The following is a 22,863-nucleotide window of genomic DNA, read 5'->3' as shown; positions in this document are numbered from 1 at the left end:
TGATGATGATAGTGGATAATGGAAACAGAAACAGGTTGATTTTGAAAGAAACAGCAATAACCGGTTGAAGATGATATGATACTCAGCTCTGGATTTGTGTTGAATGCCAACCATTCAATTAACAAAACAATTTAGAAAACATGACTGCATCAATGACCACCCAGCTCCAATGTAGTTAATTTTTTTTTTAATGGTCATTCCATGGGGAAGCTAGTGTAATGCATGGTAACAGGATATAATGGAAATTAAACTCTAAATCTTGATGGGAAATCCAGATGCAGGGCTGTTATTGGCAGTTATGTAGTGGCTCAGTGGAAAGAGCCCGGGCTTTGGAGACAGAGGTCAGGGGTTCAAATCCCAACTCTGCCAATTGTCAGCTGTGGGACTTTGGGCAAGTCACTTAACTTCTCTGGGCCTCAGTTACTTCATCTGTAAAATGGGGATTAAGACTGTAAACCCCCGTGGGACAACCTGATCACCTTGTAACCTCCCCAGCGCTTAGAACAGTGCTTTGCACATAGTAAGCGCTTAATAAATACCATCATTATTATTATTATTGGCCCTTTCTTTTGTCCATTTAACCACCAGGTAAACATACCACCAGCTCATCTCTCATCCACCCTCCATTACAGACTCTCAGACCTTTAAAAGTCTGGGAGAAATGACAATGTAAAGAATTCCAAAAGGATTTTCTCCAATTTATACCCCAAAATATTAATCGTTGCACTTCGTAATTTTGTTTTCTTCTTCCTAGAAGTGCTTTGGCAGTTTCTCCTCTAAGGAAGAACCGTTTGCTTCTATATACCAAGAATACATAGAAATAAATCTAGAACAAAGGAAGTTTAATGTGAGACAACTTCCCCGAAACCTCAGATTTGACATTTTAAAAACAAAGATAAACAATAAGAAGTGTGTGTTCATATCTTATATGGGAGAGGCAGGATATGAACTGGATACGTTTTGTACTTAACAATCCTAAAAGCAAAATAAATTGGAGTCTTTAAAGCAGGCACAATCTTTTATAGAGAGTAAATCTGACTATTTTAAAGGCAGATTAGTTCTGAATTTATGCTAATGATTCTTCAGTATTTTCCAGGATTATGTGTAATAAGGTGGCACTTGAGATTTTATTGGGGAGGGTCTTTTCTGAGTGGTGTTTTGATGTTCCGTGTCTTGGCCTTCATGACAAATAACTTTAATTTTCCCATAATCACATCATACCTTATTTCTGAGTTGACAGAGGAGTTTGTAATTTCATATAAGACGAACATGGCCGGTTTGCACCATGCAATTTATCTCGATCTCAGTGACACGTTGTTAATAAATCCAAAATATTATGAATTCACATTTGAAAAAAAAATGGCAGAATCAAGAAGCTGAAAGGATAATCTTTGTCACCAAGGCAACCAGCCTGATTCTCTGAGATGACAGCACAGTTTATTAAATTACTATGAGGGTATGTTGATTTTAAAGAACTTCTTTTATTATTATTTTTTGGTTATCTCTCTGGCATCAAGAAACACACATGACTTCTCTATGATTTTTCATGCTTCGGTGTTTTAAAAGAGGGGAGGATTTATTCCTTCTGGACTAAGCCCTACTTGACTTTTTATTATTCTGATCTATCGAAAGAGGGAATTACTACAGTGCAAAGTTTAATTATCATAAATATGCCCAGAAAAATCTAGTAATCGCCTTCGGAGTCACCCACAAAACCCTAAAGGAATTCCTTCCCTATCTAAATAGCCACACTGACAGTCTCCAGACACTCCTGGTGCTCACTGTTCTCGGCCTTAATGAAAATCTTTGATGCGTTTGTGGCTTTGGGGCCGTTCCAATTTCTTCTTCACAGTGTGGGCCCAGAGATTGGCACACAATGTGCCCTACCACTGGGATTAAGCCAGGGAAGGGGAGAAATGTCCCTCTCTTCCTCCTCAAAGTTAAGGCTTGGAATAGTCCATGGGCACAATGCCGATGGATTTCTAGCTACAGAATGTTGGCCCCTTTGGACAAGCCAGACTCTTGGCATTTTCTCCAGAACCCAAACCTGCCAAGGCTTTATTGCATTCAATCTAATGCTGAATTCTCTTCCACCCAGTTTGGTATAGCTGGTCTATAACCTAAACCTAGTATTACGAAGGCAAACGTCCTTGCTCAGGACCCTGGGGAATAAACACATTTATCTCTGAGACCCCCTCCAAAAATCGAAAAAAGGTCTTGGCAATGTTAAGAACGAGCACCTTTCCCAGGTTGTAGCCTCTTCTCCAGAGAGTACACTGGCCTTTCATCTTGACCCCTTATCCTCAAAGCCTCAGCTGCTCTCCTTTTCCCTCCCACCTCTCTTTTTCTTCTAAAGATTTAATGGACTGCCCTGTGCCTGTCAGGCGATCTGTCTGAGTGAAGTCACTAGCATCTATCCCATCAGATCTCTCACTTTAGACAGCCTTTGAACTTTATCGAAGAACTTGCCCCCTCCCTTCTTCCTTCCCTGACCGCCATCTTCAACTGTTCCTTCTCCAACGGCTTCTTCCCCACTACTTTCAAGCACGTCCATACTTCCCATCCTAAAAAAAGGCCTCCCTTCACTTCACAGCTCATTCCAGTTATCTCCCCACTTCCATCCTACTCTCCCTCTCCAAATTCCCTGAGTGAGTTTTCTACACCTGCTTCCTCTCATCCAATTCTCTCTTTGCCCCCTGCCAATCTGGCTTCCAACCACTTCACTCGACCAAAACTGACCTGTCAAAGGTCACCAATGATCTCCTTCTTACCAAATCCAACAGCCTCGACTCCATCCTAATTCTCCTTGTTCTCTCAGCAGCCTTCAACGTTGTCTACCACCCCTTTCCCCGGGAACATTAACCAATCTCGGCTTCAGTGACACTGTCCTCTCCTGGTTCCCCTCCTATCTCTCTGGTCACTCATTCTCAGTCTCTTTTGGGGGCACCTCCTCTGCTTCCTCCATCTAACTTTTGTTGGAATCCCTCAAGACGCAGTATTGAGCCCCCTCTATTCTCCATCTATACTGACTCCCTTGGAGAACTCATTTGCTCCTGTGACTTTACCTACCAACTCTATGAGTATGATTTCCAAATGTACATCTCCAACCCTGTTCTCCTTCTCATTCTCTGTAGTCTTTCATTTCTTCCTGCCTCAGGACGTCTATTCTTGGTTGTCCCACTGACATTTCAAACTTACACGTCCAAAATTAAACTACTCATTTTTCTACTCAAATTGTGTCCTCCCCCTGACTTTCCCATCACTGTAGACAGTACCGCCAACCTCCCTCACACAAGCTGGTAACCCATTACCCTCATCTCATCTCTCTCATTCAACTCATATTTTTAGGAGAGAGCATGGGCGGGCAAGTCAGAGGACTGGGTTCTAATCCCATATCATCATTTTTTTTAATGGTATTTGCTAAGCACTTACTATGTGCCAGGCACTATTCTACACTCTGGGGTAGATACAAGGTAATCAGGATAGACACCGTCCATGTCCTAAATAGAACTCACAGTCTTAATTCCCATTTTACAGATGAGGGAACTGAGGTACAGAAAAGTTAGGTTCAGTGGAAAGAGCCCGGGTTTTGGAGTCAGAGGTCATGGGTTCAAATTCCGGCTCTGCCACTTGTCAGCTGTGTGACTTTGGGCAAGTCACTTAACTTCTTTGGGCCTCAGTTCCCTCGTCTGTAAAATGGGGATGAAGACTGTGAGCCCCTTGTGGGACATCCTGATCACCTTGTAACCTCCCCACCACTTAGAACAGTACTTTGCACATAGTAAGCAGTAAATAAATACCATTATTATTGTTATTATTTACCCAAACTCACACAGCAGAGAAGTGGCAGTTCTGGGATTAGAACCCAAGTTCTTCTCATGCCAAGGCCTGTAATCTATCCACTAGGCCATGCCGTTTCTCACTTGCCTGCTATGTGACCTTGGGCAAGTCACTTAACTTCTCTGTGCCTTAGTTTCCTCAATTGTACAATGAAAATTCATTAATACCTGTACTCCCTCCTACTAAGACTCTGAGGCCCGGGGCTGTGAGTGTCTTGTATCTACCCTAGTAATTAGTACTGTATTTGGCATATATAAACACTTAAAAGCCACCAATATTGTAAAAACTCCAGCGGGCATTCCCCAGCGTGCAGAATGGGACTTCAACGCAGGTCTGCTTCTCCCCTTAGCTCTGCTCTTGGAAGTTTCACCAGAAGTATAAGACACGATTATTACTCTCAAGGAGCTTACAGTCTAATAGAGAAAAAAATGACAAAGCCAAATATCACAAACCATTCAGGTGACTGAAGGCAAACTCCTGGAGAATGAAAATACCTACAGGTGGCTTTAGGACAATGACCCCCCTCAGAGCAAGAAACCCCATCTACCAATGAATGAGTATCTTTGTGAGTTACTGCCTCTCAGCTGGCATTATACTGTGAATGCTGCACAGGACCTGAGTTCTAATCCAGACTCTGCCACTTGTCTGCTGTGTCACTTCGTACAAGTCACTTAACTTCTCTATGCCTCAGTATCTCACCTGTGAAATGGGGGCTTTGTGTCCCATGTGGGATATTTACTGAGTTCAAGCAAATTGACTTGTACCCACCCCAGTGCTTAGAACAGTGTCTGGCACATAGTAAGTGCTCAACAAATGTCATTTAAAAAAAACAATCTTATTACATTCACCAAGTCCTACTGTGTTCCCTAAGTGTTTAGTACTTTGCTCTGCACACAGAAGATATTTATCAAATTTTGGTAGTGATGAAATATATACTGATGATGTTGGTGAGGATGATGAAAGCTTTGGATTGGTGATAAGGATCTGATTTAAAATATCAACTTGATCTTGGAAGAAAAGGTCAATCATTAACATTTTGATGGGCCATTCGCTCCATTTAGCCTTAGCAAGGAAATTTTGCACACTAGGGTTTTGAAATGTTTCTCTTTCTTCTACTTCTCTGCACTCAGCTGACTAGCTCATCTTGGATCCACTATGATACCTAGGCTCTGATATGTAAATTATGTAGCTACAGTTCAGTCCTCTTACACAATATGATTTTCAAATGGGGATCTCTTTTATGAACAGTTAACAGGATCTCTTTTACGGAGAAGCTGCCTAGTGGATAAAGCATGGACTTGGGAATCAGAGAAGCTGTATTCTAATCCCAGCTTGCTGTTTGACCTTGGGCAAGTCCCTTTAATAATAATTGATGGCATTTGCTAAGCGCTTACTATGTGCAAAGCACTGTTCTAAATGCTGGGGAGGATACAAAGTGATCAGGTTGTCCCATGTGGGGCTCACGATCTTAATCTCCATTTTACAGATGAGGTATACTGAGGCACAGAGAAGCTAAGTGACTTGCCCAAGGTCACACAGCTGACAACTGGTTGTCGGCATTTGAACCCATGACCTCTGACTCCCAAGCCCGTGCTCTTTCCATTGAGCCACACTGCTAACTTCTCTGTACCTCAGTTCCCTCAACCGTAAAATGGGGATTAAATAACTATTCTCCCTCCTACTTAGATTGCAAGCTCCACGTGGAACAGGGATTGTGTCTGACCTCATTAACTTATAAATACCCCAGTTTTTAGAACAGTGTTTGACAAATAGTAAGCACTTAACAAATACCATAAAGAGAAAAAAATGGGGCATGTATCTGAGTTTATCAAAAATTATGGCAAGATTCTCTGGCAGATTGTAATTCTGAAGAAGAGATGGAGAGGTTAATTTAGTTTAATTTTGTCATTAATCTTTCATGTTTTTACTTAGTACCTTAAGTTTTTTATGGAATTTGCTAAACCAGGCACATCATCATCATCATCATCATCATCACCAATCGTATTTATTGAGCGCTTACTGTGTGCAGAGCACTGTACTAAGCGCTTGGGAAGTACAAATTGGCAACATATAGAGACAGTCCCTACCCAACATTGGGCTCACAGTCTAAAAGGGGGAGTAAGCTAATCAGGTTGGAGATAGTCCGTGTCCCACATGGGGCTTTGTATGGTGTTATGCACATAGTAAGTGCTCAATAAATATTATTTATTGACTAATTCAGTTGTCTGTTTGCCACACATCATTCAATTATATTGTTGCTGTCCATTACCTCACCTGTCCCACCCAGCCAGGTGAGCACACCAGTTACCTGTCAGAAGATAATAATAATAATGGCATTTGTTAAGTGCTAACTATGTGCAAAGCACGGTTCTAAGTGCTGGGGAGGATACAAGATTATCAGATTGTCCCACGTGGGGCCCACAGTCTTCATCCCCATTTTACAGATGAGGTAACTGAGGCACAGAGAAATCAAGTGACTTGCCCAAGGTCACACAGCTGACAAGCGACGGAGCCGGGATTAGAACCCATGACCTCTGACTCCCAAGTCCAGGTTCTTTCCACTGAGCCACGCTGCTTCTCAAAATCTAGTCCACCCCCTCAAGTCCTTGCATATTCATAGTATAAACTCACCCCCTAGACTGTAAACTCTCTGTGAGCATGCATGTCTGCCAAACCTGTTATACTGTACTTTCCCAAGTGCTTAAAGACACTCAATAAATACAATTGATGGTGATGATAGTGCCATGCCCCCCTACAAAGAACCACCTCTTTCTCATTCCACGCTCTCTTTGGAGGCACATATACCAAAACTGGAACAATACAGAGAGGACTAGCAAATACATGAAGCATTCCATATTTTTCCCTAACTTGCTCCCTTAATTCATCCCCTCTGCAGCCCCACATCACTTATGTATATATCTGTAATTATTTATTCATATTAATGTCTGCCTCCCCCTCTAGACTGTAAGCTCATTGTGCTATATGTTACTGGGGAAGCAGCATGGCTCAGTGGAAAGAGCACGGGCTTCGGAGTCAGAGGTCATGGGTTCAAATCTCGGCTCCGCCACTTGTCAGTTGTGTGACTTCGGGCAAGTCACTTCGCTTCTCTGCACCTCAGTTACCTCATCTGTAAAATGAGGATTAAGACTGTGAGCCCCCCGTGGAACAACCTGATTACCTTGTAACCTCCCCAGCACTTAGAACAGTGCTTTGCACATAGGAAGCGCTTAATAAATGCCATTATTATTATTATATTGCTATATTGCTATATTATACTTTCCCAGTTGCTTAGTACAGTGCTCTGCACACAGTAAACGCTCAATAAATACGATTGACTGGCTGACTGACTGGGAAGGGAAGGAGGGCTGTCCAATTGGAAATCAGGTAGCAGCAGGAGCAGAATGCCAGGGAGTGGGTGGGACTTTCTGGCCCCCGCCACAACAATCCCGGGCCTTCTCCTTCCTAGGCCCCTACCCCTGCATCCCTCCGCTTCTGGATTCCATCCATCAATCAGTGGAATTTATTGAGCACTTACTATGCATAGAGCATTGTTCTAAGCACTTGGGAAAGTACAATACAACAGAACTGGACACGTTCCCTGGCCATAATGAGCTTACAGTCTTCCCTTCTCAATATAACTGGGGGAAGGAAAGCCTCCCTTCTCAAAGCCCTCTGCCATCCCAGCCCCTGGCATGCAGCAAAAAACCAAAAAAAAATATGGCACTTGTTTTGCGCTTACTATGAGCAAAGCACTGTTCTAAGCGCTGGGGGGATACAAGGTGTTAAGGTTGTCCTAGTCTTAATCCCCATTTTACAGATGAGGTAACTGAGGCACAGAGAAGTTAAGTGACTTGCCCAAAGTTACACAGTTCCACAAGTGGTGGAGCCAGGATTAGAACCCATGATGTCTGACTCCCAAGTCCGGGCTCTTTCCACTGAGCCACGCTGCTTCTCTCGAAGTGGAAAGCTGGCTGGGTAGAAAGATGAGGCATAGCTTCTTTTTGAGCAACTTTGCTCAAGCGGTGAGCCGATCTTTAGTCTCATTTAGGAGAAGGTGATTTCCACTTGGGTCAAGTAGAACCAGCACAGTTTTGATTTCCTGCTCCCCCAGGTGCCTGTGTGTGATGTCATTTCCCCACTTGATGTTGACAATGTCCTAAATGCCCCTCAAGAATGTCCTTCTTGTCTTTATGCTCCTTGTGGGCATGGACTGTGCCTGTTTATTTTTATATTGTACTCTCCCAAGTGCTTAGTACAGTGCTCTGCACACAGTAAGTGCTCGATAAATATGACTGACTGACTGACTAAAGATATTGATGGCAGAATTACCAGAGGGGTCCAGGAATCACATCTATATAGGATGTAATCAAGGACCCTTATTCTGGAGACGTTCTGGGATACCTTTTTTAAAAAAATCATTTAAGTTCTGTTTTAGTGATACAAAGCAAAATTGTCTAGACAACCCTCCTTCCCCTCTCAGTCAGTCAGTCAGTCAGTAGTATTTATTGAGTATTTACTGTGTGCAGGGCACTGTACTAAACACTTGGGAAAGTATACTATAGCAACATAGCAATACTATATAGCACAATGAGCTTACAGTCTAGGGGGGAGGCAGACATTAATATGAATAAATAATTACAGATATATACATAAATGATGTGGGGCTGGAGAGGGGACAAATAAAGGGAGCAAGTGCCTTGTTCCTTTTCTACTGCCCTTTAAGAAATGGTAATCGTTAAGCACTTACCATGTACCAGGCACTGTACTAAGCACTAGGGTAGATACAAAATAACCAGGTTGGACACTGTCCATGTTCCACATGTCTTAATCCCATTTTACAGAAGAGGTAACTGAATCGCAGAGACATTGAGTGACTCGCCCAAGGTCACAGAGCAGGCAAGTGGTAGAGCTGTGATTGGAAAAAAGATCCTTCCGACTCCCCAGCCTGTGTTTTATCCACTAGTCCATGCTGCTTTTTCTATAAGTTCAAAAAAGGCTATTGGTCTTTTTTTTTTGTTTTAATTATGCATTATTTCATTTATGGGGTGTGTGTGTTGGGGGATGTTGGGAGGACCAATTTTATTCACTCATCACCCTAAAGTTTTGTGTTGGATACAGATATTATAAAAAGTAATTTCCAGCTTTGGCTCAAACTATTCCTTTCTAGAATTTTTCATTCTGAAAGAATATAAATGTCTCTTACCCTAACAATAACTATCTCTATCTAAATCTAGTCATTCCTCGCTCCCAATGCAGTAAAAATGAACTAGAAAAGGAGAAGAATGCTTCTATTTCAATATATTAGAAACGTGAGTAAGAAAAGTTAAAAGATATATAGCTGCCATCTGAATGGAATTTTCTTTAAATGTTTAACTAACCCTGAAAAGCCAACTTCACTATCTATCATTATCAATCGAATAATATGAAAGCTAAGACATATTAAGCCTGTAAGAAATCATTATCGTATTTGTGAAAAGCTGTCACAGAAATGCTAACCATTTTAGCATGTCTATAGTACACCCTGTTAAACACAGTATTAGCAGATTCTTTTTTCTGCCTTCCCATCACTGTGTCTTTGGGTATTTATGTAGTATCACAGGAACTATAGAATTTTTTTTGTCTTAGTTACAAATAAATGTAGGGGCTATTTTATCATCATTTCTTGGTCTGGATTAATCACTGCTGCCATCAGCATTCTCAACCTCTTGTGACCATTGATATGTAGCCATTTAATTAAGACCATTTAACTCTGTCCATACTGACCCTCTCAAATAACTTCCATGCCTGACTTCTTTTACTGAAATGACAAATGTACATCCCTCCTCAACTCCTCCCTCTATCTGTAATTTTTTTAATATCTATCTCCCCCCCAGACTCTTGAGAGCGGGGATTAACTCTACCAACTCTAAAGGTTTTCATGCTCCCAAGTACTTAGTACAATGCTTTGAACATAGTAGAACTCAAAAAATATTATTGAGTGATTGACTGATTGCTCTCAGGATCCTAATCTGCAAGTAACTTGTGTTTTTCTGCCTCTTTAGCCCCGCCACAAGTATCTTCTGCTTTGAATATAATCCAAAATCATCAATTACTCTCATTTTACTTCCTTTTCTTTGAAAATGTAGTTAGGAGCTAGAAGTAGCGTGGGTCAGTGGAAAGAGCCCGGGCTTGGGAGGCAGAGGTCATGGGTTCTAATCCCGGCCCCGCCCCATCATCATCATCATCAATCGTATTTATTGAGCGCTTACTGTGTGCAGAGCACTGTACTAAGTGCTTGGGAAGTACAAATTGGCAACAATGTCTGCTGTGTGACCTTGGGCAAGTCACTTAACTTTTCCGGGCCTCAGTGACCTCATCGTAAAATGGAGATGAAGACTGTGAGCCCCATATGGGACAACCTGATCACCTTGTATCCCCCCCAGCGCTTAGAACAGTGCTTCGCACATAATAAGCACTTAACAAATGTCATCATCATCATCCACTTCAGTCCATTGTAGTAGGCATTATAGCAGCAGTAATAATGATCCTTAAGTGTTTATTGTGTGCATAACACTGTACTAAACATTGAGGAAAATTGTTCAGCTGGGACTTAGACACACTGTCCCTCAGGGGGCTCAAGATCTATGCATGTGGGACTAGAGGAGCAGAGTTTCAGGGGCCTCATGATTTAGAGTCCACAGTATAGTCCATAGAGTCCATAGTCTAGAAGAGCAGCGTGGCTCAGTGGAAAGAGCCCCGGCTTTGGAGTCAGAGGTCATGGGTTCAAATCCGCCTGCCACTTGTCAGCTGTGTGACTTTGGGCAAGTCACTTAACTTCTCTGGGCCTCAGTTCCCTAATCTGTAAAATGGGGATGAAGACTGTGAGCCCCCTGTGGGACAACCTGATCACCTTGTAACCGCCCCACCAGTTAGAACAGTGCTTTGCACATAGTAAGCGCTTAACAAATACCATCATTATTATTATTATTATGATTACTAAGTTCTTGGGAGAGCACAATTCAATAGAATTGATAAATACTTTCTCTGTCCTCAAGGAACTTACAGTCTACAGGGTGAGACAGACATTGAAATAAATTACAGACAGGGGAATTGGCAGGATATAAGGATATGTACATAAGCACTGTGGGACTGGGGGTGGAGTGAATATCAAAGTGCTTAACGGGTACATAACCAAGTGCACAGGCAATGCGGAAGAGAGGGTGAATAGCTGGGGAAATGAATTAGTTTGAGAAGCAGCATGGCATAGTGGATAGAGCATAGGCCTAGCAGTCAGAAGGACATGGGTTCTAATTCTGACTCCCCCAGTTGCCTGCTGTGTGACCTTGGGCAAGTCATTTCATGTCTCTGTGCCTCACGTCCTTCATGTGTAAAATGGGGATTAAGACTGTGAGCCCCACATGGGAAGGGGAATGTGTCCAACCCGATTTGCATGTATCCACCCCAGCGCTTAGTACAGTGCCTGGCACATACTAGGCACTTAACAAATACCACAATTATTATCATTAGTCAGGGAAGGACTCTTGGAGGAGATATGATTTATGCCTCAATCTCTTCTTCATCCACTTCTTTTCTTCTCAGTGTTTGGCTCCATGGACAAAGGAAGCAGGTCTGCCTCTTGAAAACAGGAACACTCTTGTTCCACCTCTTCCCTTCACCCACTGGTAGATTTAACTCCTCTGGGGTGTTCACTGAAATTTCCCGTGAGAGTAAACTCATGGGCGTTCACTCCATACACTCTCTTCATTTTTTTCTACTCCCTCTGTCTCCTTGATGTTCAATTTGAGGGGCAAACATGATATCCATGGAGGGCAAAGTGGTCATATACACATAGCGCCGAGTGCTATCCGCCAACTAGAGGGAGGACAGGGCCTGGTTTTGTGGGCTCAGTGGAAAGAGCCTGGGCTTTGGAGTCAGAGGTTATGAGTTCAAATTCCGGCTCCAACAATTGTGAGCTGTATGACTTTGGACAAGTCACTTAACTTCCCTGTGCCTCAGTTCCCTCATCTTTAAAATGGTGATTAAAACTGTGAGCCCCACGTGAGACAACCTGATCACCTTATAACCTCTCCAGCGCTTAGAACAGTGCTTTGCACATAGTAAGCGCTTAATAAATGCCATCATTATTATTACAATGCTGTAGTACTATGCTCTGCACACAGTAAGCGCTCAATAAATAGGATTGAATGAATGAGCAGAATTCAAGATTTCCTTATTCCTGTAACCCTCAAATGTTCACAATCCCCCAAAGTTGTTCATTTAGCACTAGCAACTAGTTTTGTGGGGTAAGAACTGAGAATTCCTATGGGGAAGAAAAGTCGCCAAATACATTTGGCCGAAGAGGAATCAGCTTGATGGTTAATACCCTCAAATAGGGAAACATCTGGAGCCAAACAGCTTTCATAAGGTCTTTGGACTTCCTAGGAAAGTTTAAATATTTTACTGCTGGTTCTCATTTAGATTCAGAAGGGTCATCAGATCCTATCCCTCAAGTGCATTTTAAGAAGTTTTCCAACTACAGATTTAAATTTGAACATTGTTTGGTTAATCATCCTAGCACAGAGAAGCCCAACAGTGAGAATAATCATTTTCACCATCATCATTAGTGGTATTTATTGAGTGCTTATTGTATGTAGAGCATCGTACTAAGAGCTTGGATGAGTAGAATTCAACAGAGTTGGTAGACATCAAGCGCTTAGTACAGTGCTCCGCACACAGTAAGCGCTCAATAAATACGATTGAATGAATGAATGAATCATTCTTTCCTGATGACTGTGAACTGATGAACACTGTGGACTGTTCCTTGTCCACAGTAAGAGCTGACAGTCTAGAGTGAGCTTACAGTCTAAAAAAAAAGCACTCTTTGGATCAAATTACCCAGGTTTGAGTGGAGAGAAATCATGACAAACTCCATAGGAAACTGTCTCCATAGGATCCTATTTATCAAGATCTTACACTTCACATTCAAAACTGGTAAAGTCCACACTGCCGCCATAAAACTAAAAATGTAAATCGTTATAACAGATAGGGGAGAAATTCCTTTCATTTTATCATAGGTCACCCTGTGAATAAATATGATAAAGCAATAAAATCCAGGTGATATTAGCAATTCACCTTCCTATGCACATATATAATTTGTTCAGACCTGTGAAGCCCGCCTTTCCCTAAATTAAATCCAAAGGGAATTTCCAATTAATTATACAATCTGAAGGAGAGAATCCCGGACCCCTTGTTATATATTGCATGCAAATTGGCATAGATTTGCTGCTTCTTGATGGGCAGGTTTTAGATGGAGCAGGGCTACACATTCTGCCTGGGAGCAATACAATTTTAAATTCCCTAGACAATAATAAACTGCTAAATGCCTCCTTATTATCTCTATTCCACCCCCCTCTACAGATGTTCTTCTGAGCAACACAGTCAGAGAAGATGACCTAAGTGAATGGGGCAAGTGTGTCTGTAGTGCCACCATTTTAGATAACCACGGTAGGAACATTTCAGGATCTGGAGACCTGAAGCCCTATTTGTTGATTCATTCATTCATTCAATCGTATTTATTGAGCGCTTACTGTGTGCAGAGCACTGTACTAAGCGCTTGGGAAGTACAAGTTGGCAACACATAGAGACGGTCCCTACCCAACAGTGGGCTCCCAGTCTAGAAGGGGGAGACAGACAACAGAACAAAACATATTAACAAAACTAATAGAATATGTACAAATAAAATAAATCAATAAATAGAGTAATAAATATGTACAAGCATATATACATATATACAGGTGCTGTGGGGAGGGGAAGGAGGTAAGGCGGGGGGATAAATATGTAATAAATATATTCATTCATTCATTCAATCGTATTAATTGAGCTCTTACTGTGTGCAGAGCACTGTACTAAGCGCTTGGGTTGATGTCTTTCCGGTTTCAGTCACCTTTCTCCCCATCCTAGTTAAACTTATGGAATGGAGGTATGTTATTAGCAGAAGCCAATAATAATAATAATGGCATTTAATAAGCGCTTACTATGTGCAAAGCACTGTTCTAAGTAATTCACCCCGTGTATCAGAAAAGGAAAGTTTCATAAAAGAGACAACCACCTATCTTTGGATTTCAAGAGAGGCTCTATTTCTCCTGCAACAAGATAGAAGGAATAAGTTAGAACACATAAATTATAAAAATGAATAATGTATTTATAATAATGCCTGCCTCCCCCTGTACACTATAAGTTCATTATGGGCAGGGAATGTGTCTGCTAGTTCTGTTGAACTGTACTCCCCCAAGATCTAAGTACAGTGCTCTGCACAAAGTATGTACTCAATAAGTATCATTGATTGATTAATAAATGTATATTAAAAATATTTATAAATAAATTACTCATTTATTCGTATTAATGTCTGTCTCTCCAGCTAGCCTGTAAGCTCTTTATGGGCAGGGAATGTATCTGCTAATTCTGTTATTTTGTACTCTCCCAAGAACAGAGAAGCAGCATGGCTCAGTGGAAAGAGCCTGGGCTTTTGAGTCAGAGGCCGTGGGTTCAAATCCTGACTCTGCCAATTGTCATCTGTGTGGCTTTGGGCAAGTCACTTCTCCGGGCCACATTTCCCTCATCTGTAAAGTGGGGATGAAGCCTGTGAGCCTCCTGTGGGACAATCTGATCACCTTGTAACCTCCCCAGTGCTTAGAACAGTGCTTTGCACATAGTAAGCACTTAATAAATGCCATTATTATTATTATTATTAACTTAGTACAGTGCTCTGTGTATAGTAAGGACTCAGTAAATACCACTGATTGACTGATTGACATGCTTAGTAAAGTGCTCTGCACAGCAAGTGCGAAGATTTCTATTCCCTTCCTATTCCCTTGGGCATTTGTTGGTAAATCATCTTTAGTGTGAACGCACAGGGTGGAAAGAATTTCTTTCTTTTCACCAAAGCAGAAGGGAATTGTTTGATGGAAGGGAAGGGAAACAAAACAGTGAAATCCCTCACAGGATTTCAGACTCATGTATAGGTTTAAACAGGTCATTTTGGGGTAGAGTAGAATCAAAATAGAGGGTCATACACATAGTAGATGCTCTCTAAATAATCAACTGAGCACAACACTTACATTAGGATAAACAAAGACTGATGAAAATGCCATCAATAAGGTGTGAGACCATAGGTATAAATGATAGACACTAGTGAATAATTAATAACAAATAAACAGATAAAAAAGACTAGGGTGACTGCTGGAATGGCATGACTAATGTCTCCCCCTTTTAGACTGAGCCCACTATTGGGTAGGGACTGTCTCTATATGTTGCCAATTTGTACTTCCCAAGCGCTTAGTACAGTGCTCTGCACATAGTAAGCGCTTAATAAATACGATTGATGATGATGATGATGAGGGAGAATTAATCAGAGATGAAATCTATTTGAAATTTTTCTAATGATTTTTGGGGCAGGTCATTTTAATTGAGAAGCAGCGTGCCTCAGTGGAAAGAGCCCGGGGTCATGGGTTCAAATCCAGGCTCCACCAACTGTCAGCTGTGTGACTTTGGGTAAATCACTTAACTTCTCTGTGCCTCAGTTACCTCATCTGTAAAATGGGGATTAAGACTGTGAGCCCTCTGTGGGACAATCTGATCACCTTGTAACCTCCCCAGCACTTAGACCAGTGCTTTGCACATAGTAAGCACTTAGTAAATGCCATTGTTATTATTATTACTGAGAAACCGCATGGCTTAATGGAAAGAGCATGGGCCTCTGAGTCTGAGAGAAGTGCACTCTAATCCCAGCTCTGCCACTTGTTTGCTGTGACCTTGGGCAAGCCACTTATTATTATTATTATTATTATTATTATTATTATTATTATTACCTCAGCTGTAAAATGGGGATTAAGACTGTGAGCCCCGTGTGGGACAGGGACAGTGTCCAACCTGATTAGTTTGTATCTTCCTCAGCCTCGCTTAACAAATACCATTAAAAAAAACTTGAAACAATGGGGAGCACTGGTATTTTTTCTATAGAAAAAGTTCTCTGATCTCAATCATGGAGTTTTTAGGTCCTAACCGTATAGGAGTTTTTAGGTCCTAACCATATAGACTACAGCATCAGCTAGTTATGATTAAATAAATAAATCAAAGGATCAGGAGCAGTGCAGACATCTTACAGAAAAATAGAATAAGTATACTTTACCTCCATGTTTATTAGTTAGAGGCTATACAAACATTAAATATATAATAAAGGCCAAAACATTAAAATAACCATCCAGTGAAGCACATGTGAAAACATATCTGGTAGCCAAGCTTGTTGTGGGCAGAGAACATGTTTGCCAACTCTGTTGTACTGAACTCTCTCCCATCTGTTTAGTACAGTGCTCTGCACATAGTAAGTGCTCAATAAATACTATTGATAATGGTGATAGAATATGATTAGGAAGTTACATGGCTCACCAAAGAAATAGCATGCAAAAAGCTGATTCAATTAAAAGGAAAACGTAATAATGAACTGGTTTCATAATATGTCATTAATAATAATTATAATAATGATTGAGGGTTTTTTTAGCACTTATTATGACCCAAGCACTCTATTGAGGTAGATACAAGATAGTCAGGCCTGGCACATTCTCTGGCCCACATGAAACTCACAGCCTAAGCTACATAGATTTTAAGTCATTCCTGTTGCCCCAGTACAATTATTAGATAGACCACCACAACGTGCAGGGCAGTGACACGATTTTAATCCCATATTTTCTTTAAAAATTGTCTTAAAACCTCTAATTTGCACAGTTTGATGCATGATTTTGGTTAGGGTTTCAGCCATGTTGCTTCCTGCTGTTCAATCTGAAATTAAAATGCGTAAAAGGTTCTTTTACTTTACGTGGATATTTAATTTTACTGCTGTTCATCCCATCCTTCCGAGCTCCAAGATGAGAGAAAACTGTGGAATACCAGCTATTTTATCCAAGACAGCATCTGGAAATGTGTTCCTATTGTGAGTTTGCAGTATTGTCTAATTTGGTCCTTTTACCACAAGACACACACTAATGGTAGCATTTCAATCTGACATCTTGGCTGTAATGGCATATCGAATACAAGATGAAAGCTAAATAGAGACCAATTTACTGACTGTAGCAGCCAGTTGATGTGTGATTAGCACAAGGAAGACTATTCGCTTTTTTTCTGCTTAGCCTGACTCAAGATATCTTATGCGGTTAAAATTGGGCAAGTCCTCCCGAGGTAGGGTAAATGTTAGCTTAAACATTTGGACAGATTGTCACCCTCCGGTACCTTCATCATTTATGTCATCTTCATCATCTTCATCTCCATCGGAGGATATGATGTCTGACAGCAAAGAAAAAAATCCATAGACCCAGTCAGTGGTTTCTTCTACCGCCTCATTTATGATTCGTAGGGGGTCGGAGCCGATCTTAGAAACAGAACTGGCTGAAGGGAAATGAAAACAGAGAATTGTAAAGAAAAAGGAAGTAAACTGGGCTAGGAAAATCAAGGAACATTTTGCTTGATTTGATTTTTGAGCATCAGTAGATTGGCCAGTTTCAGGAAACCAAATGATGACTCAGTTCTCCCCAGCTTCTGAGCCCAGCTGAAATTTCACCTCCTCCAAGAGGCACTCCTTGATTAAATTTCACCCTCCCAGCTCTTGTAAGGCCAACGGCCACCTTCACACTGATTCGTGAGGTTAACGGACACGATCGGGGACCAGAGGAGCTGCTCTATGATGAAATGAAATTGGGAAACAAAGACAGAGGCTAGAGAAAATGAACTAAGGATAGAGTAAAACAACACGAGGAGTGAAATAGACCTGCATAGCACACTATAACTAGGAAAAGAATAGCTCTTTCGGAGTGAAAGCTCAATAAGAATTGTGAAACAAAGAGGCAACAGCATAAACAACTAGCTCCTGGAGCTGCACTGATAACAATTTTGGTACTGGTTAAGCCCTTACTATATGCCAAGTACTGGGTAGAAGCAACATAAACAAAGAGGCAACAGCATAAACAACTAGCTCCTGGAGCTGCACTGATAACAATTTTGGTACTGGTTAAGCCCTTACGATATGCCAAGTACTGGGTAGAAGCAACATAAACAGGTCCCACATGGACCTCAGAGTGTAAGCAGGAGGTAAAACAGGAATTGGGTCCCAATTCAGCAGATGAGAGAACTGAGACATGGAGAAGTTTAGCAACTTGCCCAAGGCAACACAGTAGACAAGTGGCAGAGCTGGAATTCGAACCCAGGGCCTCTGACTCCAAGGCCTGTGCTGTTTTGCACTAGGCCACACTGCTTCTCACCAAGCAACAAACAAAAGACCACAGCAAGGATCATCCCGTGTATGGGCACAATGAAGCAGGGCAATCAGGTCTCAGATCGTTCTTTTCTGTCCCAAACTCAACCATGGGTGAATTTCACCACCAGAGGGGTCTTCTTTGAGTACAAAGGACACTTAATGATGATAAGAGTTAGTGCCTATTTTGTGCCAAGGTAATCAAATCAGACACAACTCCGGCCCAGGCTAGGCTCTTAATCTAAATCAATCAATCAATCATATTTATTCAATTGTATATAATTCATTCATTCATTCAATCATAATTATTGAGCACTTACTGTGTGCAGAGCACTGTACTAAGCGCTTGGGAAGTACAAGCTGGCAACATATAGAGACAGTCCCTACCCAACAGTGGGCTCATAGTCTAGAAGGGGGAGACAGAGAACAAAACCAAACATACTAACAAAATAAAATGAATAGAATAGATATGTACAAGTAAAATAGAGTAATAAATATTTACAACCACATATACATATATACAGGTGCTGTGGGGAAGGGAAGGAGGTAACATGGGGGGGATGGAGAGGGGGACGAGGGGGAGAGGAAGGAAGAGGCTCAGTGTGGGAAGGCCTCCTGGAGGAGGTGAGCTCTCAGTAGGGCCTTGAAGGGAGGAAGAGAGCTAGCTTGGCGGATGGGCAGAGGGAGGGCATTCCAGGCCCGGGGGATGACGTGGGCCGGGGGTCGATGGCGGGACAGGCGAGAACGAGGCATGGTGAGGAGATTAGCGGCAGAGGAGCGGAGGGTGTGGGGTGGGCTGGAGAAGGAGAGAAGGGAGGTGAGGTAGGAGGGGGCGAGGGGATGGACAGCCTTGAAGCCCAGGGTGAGGAGTTTCTGCCTGATGCGCAGATTGATTGGTAGCCACTGGAGATTTTTGAGGCGGGGAGTAACATGCCCAGAGCGTTTCTGGACAAAGACAATCTGGGCAGCGGCATGAAGTATGGATTGAAGTGGGGAGAGACACGAGGGTGGGAGATCAGAGAGAAGGCCGATGCAGTATCTAAATAGTGGAGAGGGCAAGTACCTAATGAGGTAACTAGGGCACAGAGAGATAAAGTGACATGCATAACAAGCCAGCTAAAGCTGTAACTAGAGACTGGGTCTCCTGCTTCCATTCCATGCTCAGGTTATGCTTTATCTATTCACTTGTTAATTCACGTAGTCATCTTCCTTCATTCTTGCTAATGCCAGCTTGATTTTAAATTCTCCTTCTGCTTCTACTAGTTGTATATTATCTGTAATAATAAATTATTACCTATCTCTCCTATTAGACTGTATTCCTCTTCAGGACAAGGATTCTGAATTCCACTGTACTTTCTCAAGGACTTTCCCTCTTACTCTGACTCTGAGCCCCTTGTGGGAGAGGGACTGTGTCTAATCTGATAACCTTGGATCTACCCCAAGCATATAGAACACTTCTTGGCACATAGTAAGCACTTAATAAATACCATTAAAAAAGGGGGGTTCATTGAAGTATTCGGCAAACAGTCAGCACTCAGTTCAGTGGTTTGTTCACAGAAATTGGGCAATCAATAATAACGCTGTCCTGAATTTTACAGAATTGAAATTCGAGGGGGATGGTGATTGTGCTTTTCTTTCAAAGAATACTTCTGATTAACAAATACTCTTGATTATCTAGAACCATGATTATTATGGTATTTATTATGGCATTTGTTAAGAACTTACTATGTGTCAAACAATCCCTGTTATAAATACTGGGGTATAAGTTATAGATATAAGTTAATCAGGATGGATCTGGTCTTTCCGAGAAGCAGCGTGACTCAGTGGAGAAGAGCATGGGCTTAGGAGTCAGAGGTCATGGGTTCAAACCCCGTCTCCGCCAATTGTCAGCTGTGTGACTTTGGGCAAGTCACTTAACTTCTCTGTGCCTCAGTTACCTCATCTGTAAAATGGGGATTGAGACTGTGAGCCCCACGTGGGACAACCTGATCACCTTGTAACCTCCCCAGCACTTAGAAAAGTGCTTTGCACATAGTAAGTGCTTAATAAATGCCATTATCATTATTATTATTGTTATTATTTTATTAGTATGGGACTCCCAGCCTAAGTAGGAGGGAAAACAAATTATGAATCCTCATCTTCTAGGTGAATGAAGACAGAGATCTCTAAGCCATGAGTCTTACTTGGACTGATAATCTCTTGTGTCATCAGGGAAAGCTTGGACTATTAAGTGTGGTTTACGAAGCACCGTAGCTTAGTGGAAAGAGCCCGGGCTTGGAAATCAGAGGTCTTGGGTTCTAATCCCAGCTCTGCCACTTGTCAGCTGTGTGACTTTGGGCAAGTCACTTATCTTCTCTATGCCTCAGTTAAGTCATCTGGAAAATGGGGATTTAAATTGTGACCCCCACGTGGGGCAATCTGACAACCTTGTATCCACCGTAGTGCTTAGAACAATGCTTGGCACAAAGTAAACGCTTAACAAATACCATCGTCATCACTGAAGGAGACACAACTGATGGTGAAGTTCACTTACAAGTGTGTGGGGCTGAAAAGACCAATGTCAGATCCACAGGCCCAGCCACAGAGAGCCCACAGAAAGGTTGTTTCTTGTAACATGTTTATGCCCAGAGGAAATCATGCAGGCAGCTGTGGCTCAGTGGAAAGAGCCATGGCTTGGGAGTCAGAGGTCATGGGTTCTAATCCCGGCTCCACCACTTGTCAGCTGTGTGACTTTGGGCAAGTCATTTCACTTCTCTGTACTTCAGTTACCTCATCTGGAAAATGGGGATTAAAAGTGTGAGCCCCACGTGGGACAACCTGATTACCTTGTATCTTCCGCAGTGCTGAGAACAGTGTTTGGCACATAGCAAGCTCTTAAAAAATATTATCATTATTATTAATATTATCACACATTTATCTGACAGATCCTGGGCCCTAGTCTTTCCTTAACTCCTTCCCTTCCTCCTTGTGGCCTAGTTAAGTCTAAAATTATTCAAAAAATTTCACTGTTGCTCAAACCTCCTTTCAAAATTCAGCCCAGAAAATTCCCTGAGATTTTTCTAAGGAGAAAGAACTGAAATCCTTTCACTCCAGAGACCGAATTGCCTTGTGAAAATGGGAGTATGGGAGAAAGGCAGCTGGGCAAATATTACATTTCCATCTGTAATAGCAGATAAATGCCAAGGTTAACCAAACCGTGCTGCTTCTGCTTCAGAAGAGGAGGCTGACCGGCGAATGAACAAAGGGTCTTGAACAGCCAGTGATGACCAGCTGTTATTCTCGATCACAGAGAGCCGAAGAAAATGGAAAACTGAAGCAGGAGAGAGGTAGATTATGTGTAAGCAAGAAGTTTCTTACCCTGACTTGATTAAATGTGGGTTTGAAGTATCAGGGAAGATTGCCTTAAATTTTGTCTCTGGACTATCCATAAACTGTAAGATTCTTTTGGGCAGGTAGCCTATTTATTAAATCCAGTGAATTGCACTCTCTTGTTTCGTAAAGTGCTCTGCACACAATAAGCACTTATTAAATACCACTGATTGGGTGTTCTAAAAAAGATCAATACTCTTCAGTCTCAGGCTAGACTGTCAGCTCAGAGAAGCAGTGTGGCTCAGTGGAAAGAGCACAGGCTTGGGAGTCTGAGGTCATGGGTTTGAATCCCGGCTCCACAACTTGTCAGCTGTGTGACCTAGGGCAAGTCACTTCACTTCTCTGGGCCTCAGTTCCCTCATCTGTAAAATGGGGACTAAGACTGTGAGCCCCACGTGGGACAACCTTGATCACCTTGTATCTCCTCTTGTGCTTAGAACAGTGCTTGGCACACAGTAAGTGCTTAACAAATACCACCATTATTATTATTATGCAGGCAGGCAAGTGCCTGCCAATTCTGTTGTATAAGCTCGTAAGAGCTTAGTATGGTGTTCTGCACTGAGTAATAATAATAATAATGATTATGGTACTTTTCAAGAGCTTACTATGTGCCAGGCACAGTTCTAAGCGCTGGGGTAGATACAGGATAATTGGGTTGGACACAGTAAGTGCTCAATAAATATTATTGATTGATTAATTGAGGCATTTGTAGGTGTCATCTTGTTTGAAGAAGGAAGATATACACGAATATCTCACAAGACCTCATCTAGTCGTACTATTATCTTCCAGCTCTGGGATACCTCAAATCTTCCCCAATACAATAATGGGAAAAATATCATCTCTGGCAAATTAACAAAGAATCTTGTACAGTCTATAATGACTACCTGTTCTTCATGTTCACAGACAGTATACTGTCCTTGACAATGGCAATAGGATGCTTGAAGAAACAAGTTAGCACATGTAGCCATCTAGCTTGTGAATAATAATAATAATAATAATAATAATAGTAATAATAATAATAACAATTGTGGTATTTGTTAGACACTTACTATGTGCCATTCACTGTACTAAGCATTGGGTGAATACAAGAAAATTGGGTTGGATGCAGTCCCTGTTCCACATGGGGCTCACAGTCTCAGTCTCCAGTTTACAGATGAAGTAACTGATGCCCAGAGAAGTGACTTGCCCAAGGTCACAAAGCAGATAAGTGGCAGAGTTGGGATTTGAACCCATGACCTTCTCACTCCTAGGCCCATGCTCTAGCCACTACACCATGTGGCTTTTCAAGACTGTGGGCAGGGAATTTGTCTACCAACTTTGTTATATTGTATTCCCTGCATACCATAAGCACTCAATAAATAGGACTGATTGATGAT

At 41.8% G+C, this 22,863-nt stretch overlaps 1 protein-coding gene across 1 annotated transcript in view; it reads right to left on the bottom strand.

The window, feature by feature from the left end:
- The window catches only part of TRDN (triadin), a 187,480-nt gene that overhangs the window by 44,113 nt on the left and 120,504 nt on the right, over positions 1-22,863 (bottom strand). The window contains 1 exon segment of the mRNA XM_038770238.1: positions 17,101-17,256. Coding sequence (XP_038626166.1) covers positions 17,101-17,256 — 156 coding nt within the window.

The sequence above is a fragment of the Tachyglossus aculeatus genome, chromosome 2, assembly GCF_015852505.1.
Source record: "Tachyglossus aculeatus isolate mTacAcu1 chromosome 2, mTacAcu1.pri, whole genome shotgun sequence".
In the NCBI taxonomy this organism is placed as follows: Eukaryota; Metazoa; Chordata; class Mammalia; order Monotremata; family Tachyglossidae; genus Tachyglossus; species Tachyglossus aculeatus.
Note: the sequence above shows the minus strand (reverse complement) of the source record. Positions and strands in the feature narration are given on the sequence as shown.